Below are 12,385 nucleotides of genomic sequence, written 5' to 3' on the forward strand. Positions count from 1 at the left end.
GCGAAGCTGAAGTTAGCCAGGCTTGAGGAACCAGGGAACAGCAATTCATGCCAAAGACCAGGCAGTGAGAGGCCAGGGGGACTGGAGGGAGCTCACGTGGCCAGCCCCAAAGCTGGGCCTCCTCGTAAGTGACTTGGCTTCTCTGAAATCCACCTAATGTGAGTCATGGGTAGTGGTTATGAGCACAGCTCTGGAGCCCCACTGCCTGGGCTCAAATCCCAGTTCTGATATGTATTTGCTGTGTGACCTCAGGAAGGTTACTTAACCTCTCTGCTTCAGTTTGCTCGTAGTGAAACGAGGATGACAGTAATACCTTCCTCAGAGGCTTTCTGTGCCAACTGGAGGCACAGAAGGAGGCCTCTGTTTCCATTGAACACTTACAGCAGCCCAGTACTCAGCGAGCTCTCGACAGTTTTCACAGCAGTGGCCCTTTCTGGGGATTCAAGACCGTGTGTGGGGAAGGCCTGGCCTAGAGAGTCTACACGTGTGCCAGTTGCATTATCTCCGTGGTTATCGTTCATCTAATGGCAGATCCAGGAAAAATGTCTTGTCCGAGACATCACAGGCAACCACTGCCCTGAGAGGCCTGGACTTTGAAGGGCCGTGAACTCACACCACTGCTCGGGGTGGGCAGGGGTTGGGGGGAGGTGTCCTGGTTCTAGACCAAATGACAGCCCTTCTCTGGGGGCCTCCTTGTGTTGAAGCTTGGGTTAGGAAGCGGGATATGGGGGCTTCTCTGGTGGCTCAAGATGATAAAGAAACTGCCTGCAATGCAGGAGACCTGGGTTTGATCCCTAGGTTGGGAAGATCCCTAGGTTGGAGAAGGGAATGGCTACCCACTCCAGTATTCTTACCTGGAGAAGCCCATGGACTGAGGAGCCTGGTGGGCTGCAGTTAATGGAGTCTCAAAGAGTCGGACACGACTGAGTGACTAACACTTTCATGGGGGTCCCCAGTCCTGTGCCCTGACCCTGAGAAGTCCTGACCACAGCTAGGAGACAGCCATTGTAATGGGCTGAATGCGACCCCCCCCTCAAAAAAAAAGGTAAAACCACATCGAAGCCATAACCTTGAGCTTCTTTAGGAAAAGGATCTTTGCAGCGTCACTAAGTGAAGGGTCTTGAGATGAGCTTGTGTTGGGTCCTAAACCCATGACAAGGATCAGAAGAGGAGACACGGACACACAGAGAGAAGGGTCTGTGAAGACAGAGCAGAGAACACCTGGAGACCCCTGAAGCTGGAGGAGATGAGGAAGGAGCCTCCTGAGAACCTTAGAGAGAGGACAGCCCTGCCAGTGCCTTGATCGTGGACCTCCGGCTTCCCGACTGTGAGGAAACAGAATTTCTGTTGTTTAAGCCCCGTCCTCTCCCACTTTGTGATACTTTGTCACGTCAGCCCCAGGAAACGAGCACAGCCATGAGAAGGGTGGGCGTGGAGTGGGCATGTCAGCTTTGGAACCTGGTGCTCAGCTGACCAGACCCACCCCAGGGAGACTCAGCCTGCTCCTACCTCTCTGGGACAGGAGGGTCCGGGTTATTTACTGCTGAGTGTTTTCATGAAGACCAGTTGGGATATAAAAGAGCACTTTCCATCAAGCCATCACCGGGCAAATCAGCACCGAATCTGCCCCTGGGACACCAGGGAAGGCGTCTGGACCCAGCAGCCTGCCCCCGAGTGATGCTCAGATGGGCCCGAGACAGAGTGACGTCACCAAGAGTGAGAGAGAAGGGGCCATGGTCCTTCTCCCCCGGGTCATCCCTAAGAAAGACCATCCCTGAAGTATCATCTGTGGAGTGAGGGCCAGACCGCCATCGCCACCCCAGACAGCAGCCTCCTATTAAGAGACACAGGCAAAGGGGGAGGGAGTTGGCAGACAGAAGATGGGAAGAGTTCCCAGCGTTTTGCACGAGGCCCACTGCAATCTCAGGGGTCCTCGCGAGTGGAAGGAGCAGAAGGGAACAGAAAAGCACACAGAATCACGGAAGAATGGCCAGGGAGCTGCTGTACGACTGGCTGAAGATGGAGGAGGGGCTGCAAGCCAAGCACCTCGGGTGCCTGTAGACGCTGGGCCCCAACAGCTTGCTCTCAGCCTGTGGGACCCACTCCTGCTGGGCTCCCGGCCCCCAGAGCTGTCACACGATCTTGTGTGGTTTAAGGTCCATCCGCCTGTCACCTGTCGCGGAAGCCACAGGAAACACGCACACCATTCACTCAGAGTCTTCAGTGCCTCCCGGCCTGCTCCCCACCTGTCGGGCCCTTGCCACGGAGGCCTAGCACAGCGGCGACCTCGTGGAGTCTGAGAATTTAATGCCGTGGCGCTTGCTGACTCCCTTGACCGCCACGCAGAAGGCACTTACTGTGAATTATTACCGTTGTCCTGAGCTTCACCTCTGGTCAGGGAACTCCGGATAAATCCTGTAACTCCGTGCCTCAGTTGCCCTGGGTTCATGCTATTTATAGAGCAGCAAAGGCTGCTTCAGGCCCACGGGGGCTCCAAGGAACTCAGGCCACACCAGTGGGCCTCAGTTACTGGGTCCCAGGCCTCCACACCCAAGGAACTTGCCAGAAAAACTCATCTCTGTAGAATCAGTAGGTTGAACAACTGGGAATTGCTGATGCTTGACCATTTCTTATGAGCCGACTCAGTGACTGACTATGGCATGTGAGTGGGTCACCTCCCTGGGCCCCCCAGGAATCCTGAGAAAGGGGGCATGGGGAACTTTGACCCTCGTCCAGGGCAGGCTGGGACCAGCATGGACCCCTACCTCAACCTCCTGTGGCAACCTCCTGTGGGGCTGAGCTGACGAAGTCCCTGGAGGGAAGCCCAGAGCGACTCCACTGGTCCAGGCCCTGTGGGTCCCCTGGGAAGGAGGCGAGGGACTGGGATCTGAGTCAGGAGCCCCGGCTAAAGACGGGGTGACCGAGATGTGCACGCATGTCAAGGACCAGGGCTCTGCTCGCTGTCTGACAGCAGAGGCTGGACTTGGGAGGACAGCTCGATGTTGTGAAATGCACTTGGAAAGTGGGGTCAGACAGAGCCATCTCCCAGTCAGAGCTCAGACTGCATCTCCGCTCCCTGTGCCCTGAGCCCCCTAACCTCCAGGGTGTACGCCAGCCTCAGCTCAGGGCTATTGTCCCGGACAAATGAGGCCTTGCGCACAGAGCTCTCACAAGGGGCCGGGCAGGCGTTTACCATCCTTCTTGTGCTTCTGTCCCAGGTCCGAGGGGTGAAAGGAGTCTTCCTGGCAAACCAGAAAGTCAACGGGAAGGTGGTGACACTCATAACCTACAACAAGGGCCGAGACTGGGATTACCTGAGGCCTCCCAGCACGGACATGAACGGGAAACCAACCAACTGCAAGCCTGTGAGTGCCCGCTCACTGCACACACCTTCCCTGGGGTGGGCACCGGACACGACTGCTGGATCCAGGGGTCAGAGACGCTGACGTCTGAGAAGGGGATCTGAGAGACTGAACTACCTATTTCTCTGGGTGTGGTGGAGAAGGCAGGAAGAAACTCCTTGCTTTACAAAGAGGTCAGAGAGGGGAGTGTCTCGGTCAGCTCTGGTCACAACAGTGCTGTGTAACAAACCACCCCAAACAGCACTCACTCTTTCAGATCTGCGAGAGGCTGGGCTCGCTCACACACCCAGGGGTTATGATTTAGGAAGGGATCTGGCATCTTCCTCCCGGGACCAGCCCAGGCACACTCTGGGAAATAGCAGAGGTGCAGGAGGATGAGCAGAAACATTGCAGGAACGTTGCAAGCCTGCTTGTGCTGCACTTGCTAAGCCCTGTTGGCCAATGTCAAGGGCCAAGCAGCACACTCTGCCTGTGGAATTGGGGGCGGGGGCTGGATGAGTGAGGGGGCCAGGACATAGTCCAAATCTCATGAGCTCCAAGCTGACCCTGATCTTCCAAGGGTGCCTTTCTACATGAATATGAGTGTAGGCTGCCCCTGTGTCTTGGCTGCCTTGGGGATGGGGAAGGCTTTTCCTCTTTGTTCAATGAACTCCTATTGACACCTGAAAACCCTGTCTGCATGTCCCCTCTACAGAGAAGCCTTCACTGGGCACACATGCTTCTGTTTCCCACTGGCCTTGACTGGAAGCTCCTCACAGTCAGGGCCCCCCGTCCATTGCTGTGCCTCTGTAAACAGAAAGAGCAATGGTGCCTGTTTGACATGAATATTCATTCAACAAACATGTACCGGGACCTATTATGCAAAGGCACTCTTCTGGGTGTTGGGAATACATCAATACACAAAACAGCAAGCAATTCTGCCCTCTTGGGACCTGCCTGGATCTCTGCAGGGCCCCTCAAGATGGTAGGCACCCCACCTGACCAGCCAGTGACCACCCCCCAGGACCAGGTGGGGCTCTGCGCCCTCCGGGCAGAGCCTCAGGTCCTTGCTCCCTGACCTCACCAACTAGGGGGCTCCGCTCGGCCTCTGCATAAGCCCCCCCGGCTAGCAACAAGGGATAACAGCACCTGTCGACCTACGGGGAGGATTAATTACCTGCCACTTGTAAAAGCGCTTCTGAGAACTGAATTGCTGTGAAAGGGCTAATTTTTGTATCATCGTTGAAAAAGTTAAGCCATATTAATCTGTCAAAGCAAGTTTTCGCTAAGAATAGATTCTTGTCTGCAATTAAGCAGCTCAGCAAGGAGATAACCTTTCGAGATTTATGCCCCAGCCTTAAAATAATAAAACTGGGAGCCAGCTGGTAAGTGCGTGGCTGCAGGCAGTCAGGCCAAGAGCCCGATGGGCACAGCGGAAAGAGGACAAGCATCGGGATGCCCAGCTGGGCCGGAAAGGCAGGAGCCGCGGCCTTGGCTCCCCGGCGTCCCCTGCGTGTGCAGCCCTGGCGGCCGTGGGTGGGGCGTGCGGGGTGGGGCAGGGCGTGCAGGGCGGTCCTCCTCCTGGGTCTCTTCTCTGACTGTGTCCTTCACTCAGCTGTGCAGACTCTCAATGCACAGGGCTGGCTACACTTGAGGTTTTACTTCTCATCGGAAAAGTGATTCCTGCTTATTGCAGAATACCTGGAAAATGCAGGAATGTATAGAAAGGGGAATAAGTTAGACCTGCAACCGCGTCGCTCAGAGGTGACGGCGTCAGGCATTTTTCTTCCCCTTCCTTTGGCTAAGAGTCATGTTAAAAAGTTCGGCTGGGGATCCCGACATGTGGGATTTCTGAGTCTTCTGTTTTTCTTTTGACTCTGGGTCCGAAAGACTTTCCTGGGTCGTATGACGAGGTCTCTGGCTGGGAATATCGCCTTCCAGTGACAGGAAAATGAAGGAGTCTTTTTTTTTTTTTTAACTGAAGGATAACTGCTTTACAGAATTTTGCTGTTTTCTGTCAAACCTCATCACGAATCAGCCATAGGTGTACATATATCCCCTCCCTTTTGAACCCCCCTCCCGTCTCCTGCCTCCTCCTGCCCCTCTAGGTTGATGCAAAGCCCCTGTTTGAGTTTCCTGAGCCACAGAGCAAATTCTGAAGGGGACTTTTTAACAGGCGAGCATGGATCAGGCCTGTTTTCGGATGCTCAGTTGCCCTTGGGGTTGGTTCTCCTCTCTTGACCTTCGGGCTTAGAATGAAAACCTGTCCGTTTTGCTGTCTGTGGCCACTCTTCTCAGACACTGGCTGAGCGAGTCGTGGGGTGCGCGGGTGAGCAGGTCCCCTTGCTCACAGCAACCAGCAGCGTGGCCTTCCAACCAGCCGACAGTCTCCAATGGACACCCCTTTAGGGCACCAGCCGGCTCCCGAGTGTGGAGGGGCCAAGAAAGGAGTATCTTGGGGCAGCGTGGTGCTGCCCCCTCAGCCCGTCACACCCACCCAGGCCCTGCAGGTACCCAGGCCCACTCTCCAGGACCGGGCGCTCACCACCGCCTCCCCTGGCACCAGCCCGCCCTTGAGGTCTTCCCACCTGTGCCCTTGGTTGCCCTGGGGGACCCCGCCGTGTCTAACTCTGCGCCCCGAGAGCAGCCTGCTGCCCGGTGCGTCCCCTCCCGTTACATGTGCAGGTGCTGAGGGCCCTGCGGGTCGGCCTCTCCAGGCCTGCCATCCCTCCATCCACTCAGTGCAGACTCAGCTGGGCCTTGTGTCAGCGAGTCAGACCCCCGGCAGAGCGCCCCCAGCAGCTCCAGGACCTGCTGGAAGGACCTGTGTGGCTCAAAAGGGGACCACAGCCCTGCCAGGGTCCTGTGGGCCACTCATGACCACAGGGACCCCTGAGGAGTGTTCTATCTGTGCCCCCATCAAGCGTCCAGCAATTAAGACAGAGCCGCAGTGGGCTGGGAATGGGGAAGGGAAGTCCGGCCTCACCACTCCCAGAGATAGTGATACTGTGAGCACAGAGAGTCAGGGGACGTGCAGAAGGCTGGCTGCAAGCTGGGGAGCATGGCCACTCCACCCAGGACCTGGCACCTGGGACTCCTGGGGCGCCAGAACAGGGCCGTGCCTGGGCCAGACCTTCTCAGCCCAGGAGCGTGTCCTTGGACACAGCAGGGCAGGCCATGTCCCTGCCGAGGTGCCTTCTCCTCCTGCCTCGAGCTTCCTTCTGCAGCTGGAGACTGGCCCTGCTTACAGAGGTCATGGGCACCCCTCCCCCAGACACACCCTCCCCGCCAGGCAGAAGGGGCTGAAGGTGCCCCGAAGATGTTAGGTCACCAACCTGCTTCTCAGTTGTAAGAAACCAGGAGAAATCCAGGTCAGGCTACAGCTTAACCTGCCACAGCAGGTCAAGTTTATCCTGCTCAGCCAAGCGTTCCCCTTCTCTGGGGGGCTCCCATATGGGGGCACTCAGTGACCAAGCTACCCACCCACGGGGCCCTGCCAACTTCAGGCTGCCCTGGGGAGGGTCTCTAGCCCACCAAGTCTGCTTTAAAAGTGGGGCTCTTCCAGCTCATTTGCCACATCTTACTTTATTTTTTAGCAGCTTGACTGAGATGCCGGTCACATCCCATACAATTCACCCATTTAAAGTGTGACAATTCAGTGGTTTCTGGAATCTTCACAGAGCTATGTGCCCATCAGCACGGTCCACTTTAGACTCAAAAAGAAACCCTGTACCCTTTAGTCACCAACCCCATTCTCCCCACCCCACGCCCTACCCTGAAGTCCACTTCCTGTCTATAGACTTCCCTGCTCTGGACACTTGCGATGAATGAAATCATACAGGGTGTGATGAACCTAATATATATTTTAAAACTCTGGTAAAAACTCAAGCTCCTCTCCCACTGGATCAGGCCCTGGGCACCTGGCCCAGATCAATATCCAATTTATTGATCGCTTTGATTTTTAACTTTGGATAATCTGTATAAAACGTACGCGGTTCATGGGCCAGAAGAAAGTGTTAAAGCAACATTAAATGTAGAGAAAAGAGAGATCTCTCAGATGGATTTCGGTAGATGGTAGAGTGTGGAATGACCCTGGGAGGGGTGGGCGGCAGTCCTGGCTGGTGGCTGGCAGGTCACTCCCTGGTGTCGTGTCTGGTGGCCTGGGGGGAGCCGCATGGAGACCTGGGGCCTCGTCCTAGGTCCTGTGGTTTTGTGTTCTATGCAGATGTGACCGAGGGCTGGTGGGGCTCGTGAGTCACCGAGGCCTGGGGAGACTCAGGAGGGTCAGTCCAGAGGATACATCCTTTCAACTCGTCTACTCCCCTGGGCCCCCCAGTCCCACCCCAGGGAGCTGGCTTGGCCTCTACCATCTCAGCGGAGTAGGGGGGCGGGCAGGCAGCTGGGGCAAAGACAGATGGGGGGTCTGACAATGCTGGGCAAGAAACAGCTGGTGCTTCCTCGTTCTGGGGCAGCCGGCCTGGTTTGCCTGGAAGTGCCAGACTCCCCGTCCCACCCGCAGGTTTCACGGTGTGGACTTTGAACCAGGCAGCCCCAGCTGTGGGAAGTTGCTTAAACACACTCTGCCTCAGTTTCCCCGTCAGCACAGAGGGGATGGCAGGACGGGTGCTGAGAGAGTTCCGTGACACACATCTCGTGAAGCGTGTGGCTCGGTGCTGGCCCAGAGGCGGCCACCAAGCGACTCGAGGTGTGCTGGAGGGCTCCCAACAGCCATCGTTTCTGCCCCTTCAGCCAGGGCACCACCCAGGCTGTGTCCTGATGTGCTCTGCTGATGTTCGGGAGTAACCTGGGCTCTAACACACCCACCGTACCACCTGCCTCTCCCAGAGGACATGGAGTTTACGGGCTGCCCACAGCTGTCCCCTGGTGCCCATGGTCACCTGAGAGGCCCCCAGTGAAGGTTCTGGGTGGATGAGCATGGCCATGGGTCGTGCAGGCGCCTGGAGTCCCGTTCTGTGGCCCAGCTCTGCACTCAGGAGCCACTTTGGGGCACCCACCCTCCAGCACCCAGGCCGGGAGGCCCCTCCCCTGGAGAAGCCCACCTGGCCCTGACCAGATGACCAGGGGTCAGCCTCCAAGCCTCCTCCCCACCTTCCTCCCACTCCTCTAAAATGCCGTGGCCCTGCCTTCCCGCCCAGCCCCCACAGGGCTGCGTTCCGCCTGGGCCCTGCTTTTCCTCGGGCCACAGCTCCCTCCCAGGCGCTGACCGCGACTCCCTCTCTCCCTTGCAGCCGGACTGCCACCTGCACCTGCACCTGCGCTGGGCAGACAACCCCTACGTGTCCGGTACTGTGCACACCAAGGACAGCGCCCCCGGCCTGGTCATGGGCGCAGGTAGGCCGCTGCCTCCGTGGTCAGAGCGTGGGACCTGGTCACGGGCGCAGGTAGGACGCTGCCTCCGTGGTCAGAGCGTGGGACCTGGTCACGGGCGCAGGTAGGACACTGCCTCCGCGGTCAGAGTGCGGGGCCCGGTCACGGGCGCAGGTAGGACGCTGCCTCCACGGTCAGAGCGCGGGAGCCTCGCTGCCTGCGTGGAGCTCCAGGCTCAGGGGTGGGACTTGGCGGTCACAGGCCTGGGGCCATGGTGTGTCCACTGGGACAGTGCCATAGCATCCCCAGGAACCCAGGTTTCTTGGCACCTCCCCCCAAGGGATGTCTGCATGGTCCAGAGAGGGCACATAACTGGATGGATGGATGGACAGATGGATGGATGGAAGCATGAATAAAAGTGGTGGATGAATGACTAATGGAAGGATGGATGGACGGATGGGTAGATGGATGGAAAGATGGATGGATGGGTGAGTGACCAAGGTAAGAACAGATGGATGGATGAATGGAAAGATGGATGGATGGGTGAGTGACCAAGGTAAGAACAGATGGATGGATGAATGGAAAGATGGATGGATGGGTGAGTGACCAAGGTAAGAACAGATGGATGGATGGATGGAAAGATGGATGGATGGGTGAGTGACCAAGGTAAGAACAGATGGATGGATGGATGGAAAGATGGATGGATGGGTGAGTGACCAAGGTAAGAACAGATGGATGGATGGATGGAAAGATGGATGGATGGGTGAGTGACCAAGGTAAGAACAGATGGATGGATGGATGGAAAGATGGATGGATGGGTGAGTGACCAAGGTAAGAACAGATGGATGGATGGATGGAAAGATGGATGGATGGGTGAATGACCAAGGTAAGAACAGATGGATGGATGGATGGAAAGATGGATAGATGGGTGAGTGACCAAGGTAAGAACAGATGGATGGATGGATGGAAAGATGGATGGATGGGTGAATGACCAAGGTAAGAACAGATGGATGGATGGATGGAAAGATGGATGGATGGGTGAGTGACCAAGGTAAGAACAGATGGATGGATGGATGGAAAGATGGATGGATGGGTGAGTGACCAAGGTAAGAACAGATGGATGGATGGATGGAAAGATGGATGGATGGGTGAGTGACCAAGGTAAGAACAGATGGATGGATGGATGGAAAGATGGATGGATGGGTGAGTGACCAAGGTAAGAACAGATGGATGGATGGATGGAAAGATGGATGGATGGGTGAATGACCAAGGTAAGAACAGATGGATGGATGGATGGAAAGATGGATGGATGGGTGAGTGACCAAGGTAAGAACAGATGGATGGATGGATGGAAAGATGGATGGATGGGTGAGTGACCAAGGTAAGAACAGATGGATGGATGGATGGAAAGATGGATGGATGGGTGAATGACCAAGGTAAGAACAGATGGATGGATGGATGGAAAGATGGATGGATGGGTGAATGACCAAGGTAAGAACAGATGGATGGATGGATGGAAAGATGGATGGATGGGTGAATGACCAAGGTAAGAACAGATGGATGGATGGATGGAAAGATGGATGGATGGGTGAATGACCAAGGTAAGAACAGATGGATGGATGGATGGAAAGATGGATGGATGGGTGAGTGACCAAGGTAAGAACAGATGGATGGATGAATGGAAAGATGGATGGATGGGTGAGTGACCAAGGTAAGAACAGATGGATGGATGGATGGAAAGATGGATGGATGGGTGAATGACCAAGGTAAGAACAGATGGATGGATGGATGGAAAGATGGATGGATGGGTGAGTGACCAAGGTAAGAACAGATGGATGGATGGATGGAAAGATGGATGGATGGGTGAATGACCAAGGTAAGAACAGATGGATGGATGAATGGAAAGATGGATGGATGGGTGAATGACCAAGGTAAGAACAGATGGATGGATGAATGGAAAGATGGATGGATGGGTGGGTGGCAGGATGCGTCAAAGGAAACTTGAATAGTTGAAAGAATAATAGTCCGATGGAAGGATGGAAAACAAAATGGTGAATGAGTACATGGAAGGATGGATGAGTGAGTGGATGGAAGGATAATCTGTATCATGGTTGATAGTTATCGGTCCCTAAAGAAGTTTCTAGTTGGGAGAGAGAGACACATATACAACTTACACGGAGGGAAAGAGAAACATATGTTGTGACTGTGTCTGTCTACCCCATTAAACTAGAAACTTACTCAGGGGTCATGAAATGTGTGCCGATCAAATAAAACTCTAAAACAAGGTTTATGTGAGTTAGAAGAATCATTGCAAATAAAATCACATGTTTTAAAAGTCCACTGCCAGGCAGCGGCTGGCGTCTGGCTTCCCTTTTACCCTTCAGAGAGGGGACAGCCTCACCAGCTCTCAGCAGCTCAGCCCTGACGCTCTGTCCACAGCTGCCATGGCGGCCGTTTCTCCCCTGCCAGGCCCTGAACTCCTCTCATCACCACCGTGACCCTGAGAGGTCAGCACCCCCACTTTACAGAGGAGGTAATGAACCTGAGGAGAGGGAAGACTTGCTCGCAACTTGCAAGGTGTCCTCCTGAAGCTTGAGACCCACCCCAGGCTCCTCTGGGAAAGGAAGTCCGTGCCCTGGGAGGGCTGCTGTGCCCCTTGAAACTGCAGAGAGCAAGACTCTGGGGCAGGCCCATCAGCCGGCCACTGGTCCCGGGGGCAGAAGGGCCAGGCTGGGGCTGGGCACACCCAGGTGTGGATGGGGCGTGTGGCAGTCAGAGAGACAGTGTCTCTGCCCCGTCACAGAGCAGGGACTGCCAAGGCCCGGGCCAGGGCTCATGGCTGCCTGAACCTGAGGCTCTATGCCTCTTTCTGCTCCAGCACCAGCTGCAGCCTGGAGAATTTGGACCCCAGACCGTGGGCTGGATGACGCATCTGACCCTTCAGCAGATGTATCCCAGCCTGGCGGCTGTGTGTGAGAGAGTGAATGAATGAGTGAGTAAGCTAATGAATGAGTGAATGAGTAAGTGAATGAATGAGTGAGTGAATGAAGGAGTAAGTTAATGAGTGAATGAATGAGTGTGGTAATGAATGAGTGAACGAGTGAGTGAATGAATGAGTCAATGAATGAATAAGTGAATGAGTGAATGAAGGAGTGAAGGATGAATGAGTAATGAATGAATGAGTGAGTAAGTGAATGAGTGAGTGAATGAGAGAGTGAATGAATGAGTGAGTGAGCCAATGAATGAGTGAATGGCCATGTTGAGGCGACAGGGCCGTTCTTCCAGAGGAGGGAATATGCTTCTCAGAATGACCCAACCAGAGCCCACAAGCAACAGGTGAGACCCCTGTGGGCACTGTGCACCTCAGGAGGCAGGAGACCTTGGCGGTCAGGATGGGCATCTCACATTATCCTGGAGAGGGGGGCGTTCCAGTGGGGGGCGGCAAGTGATACAACCAGACAGAGACTATGGCAATGAAGAGCTTTCAGCCTCTGGGCCTCCTTCTGCCCATCTGTGCCCCAGGGGTCTTAGTCATTGGCTGCCACTGGGGCGGGGTCCACCTGCTTCCACGACGGTCGGGTGTCAATGACAAAAATGCGCATCGGTCGGGTGTCAATGACAAAAATGCGCATCAGCCTCAATTTCAATGCCGCTCATGGGGCACCAGCTCCCACACAGAGAGGGGTCAGGCCACCTGTGTCAGGCACCCTCGGTCT

General features: G+C 55.3%; 1 protein-coding gene across 2 annotated transcripts in view; it reads left to right on the forward strand.

The window, feature by feature from the left end:
• Nucleotides 1-12,385, forward strand: part of SORCS2 (sortilin related VPS10 domain containing receptor 2) — a 497,085-nt gene that overhangs the window by 443,011 nt on the left and 41,689 nt on the right. For both annotated transcript variants that reach the window (XM_070372757.1, XM_070372758.1), the window contains exons 10-11: nucleotides 3,219-3,365; nucleotides 8,591-8,693. In XM_070372757.1, coding sequence (XP_070228858.1) covers nucleotides 3,219-3,365; nucleotides 8,591-8,693 — 250 coding nt within the window. The remainder of the gene's footprint in view (nucleotides 1-3,218; nucleotides 3,366-8,590; nucleotides 8,694-12,385) is intronic.

Source organism: Bos mutus, chromosome 6 (genome assembly GCF_027580195.1).
Source record: "Bos mutus isolate GX-2022 chromosome 6, NWIPB_WYAK_1.1, whole genome shotgun sequence".
Classification (NCBI taxonomy): domain Eukaryota; kingdom Metazoa; phylum Chordata; class Mammalia; order Artiodactyla; family Bovidae; genus Bos; species Bos mutus.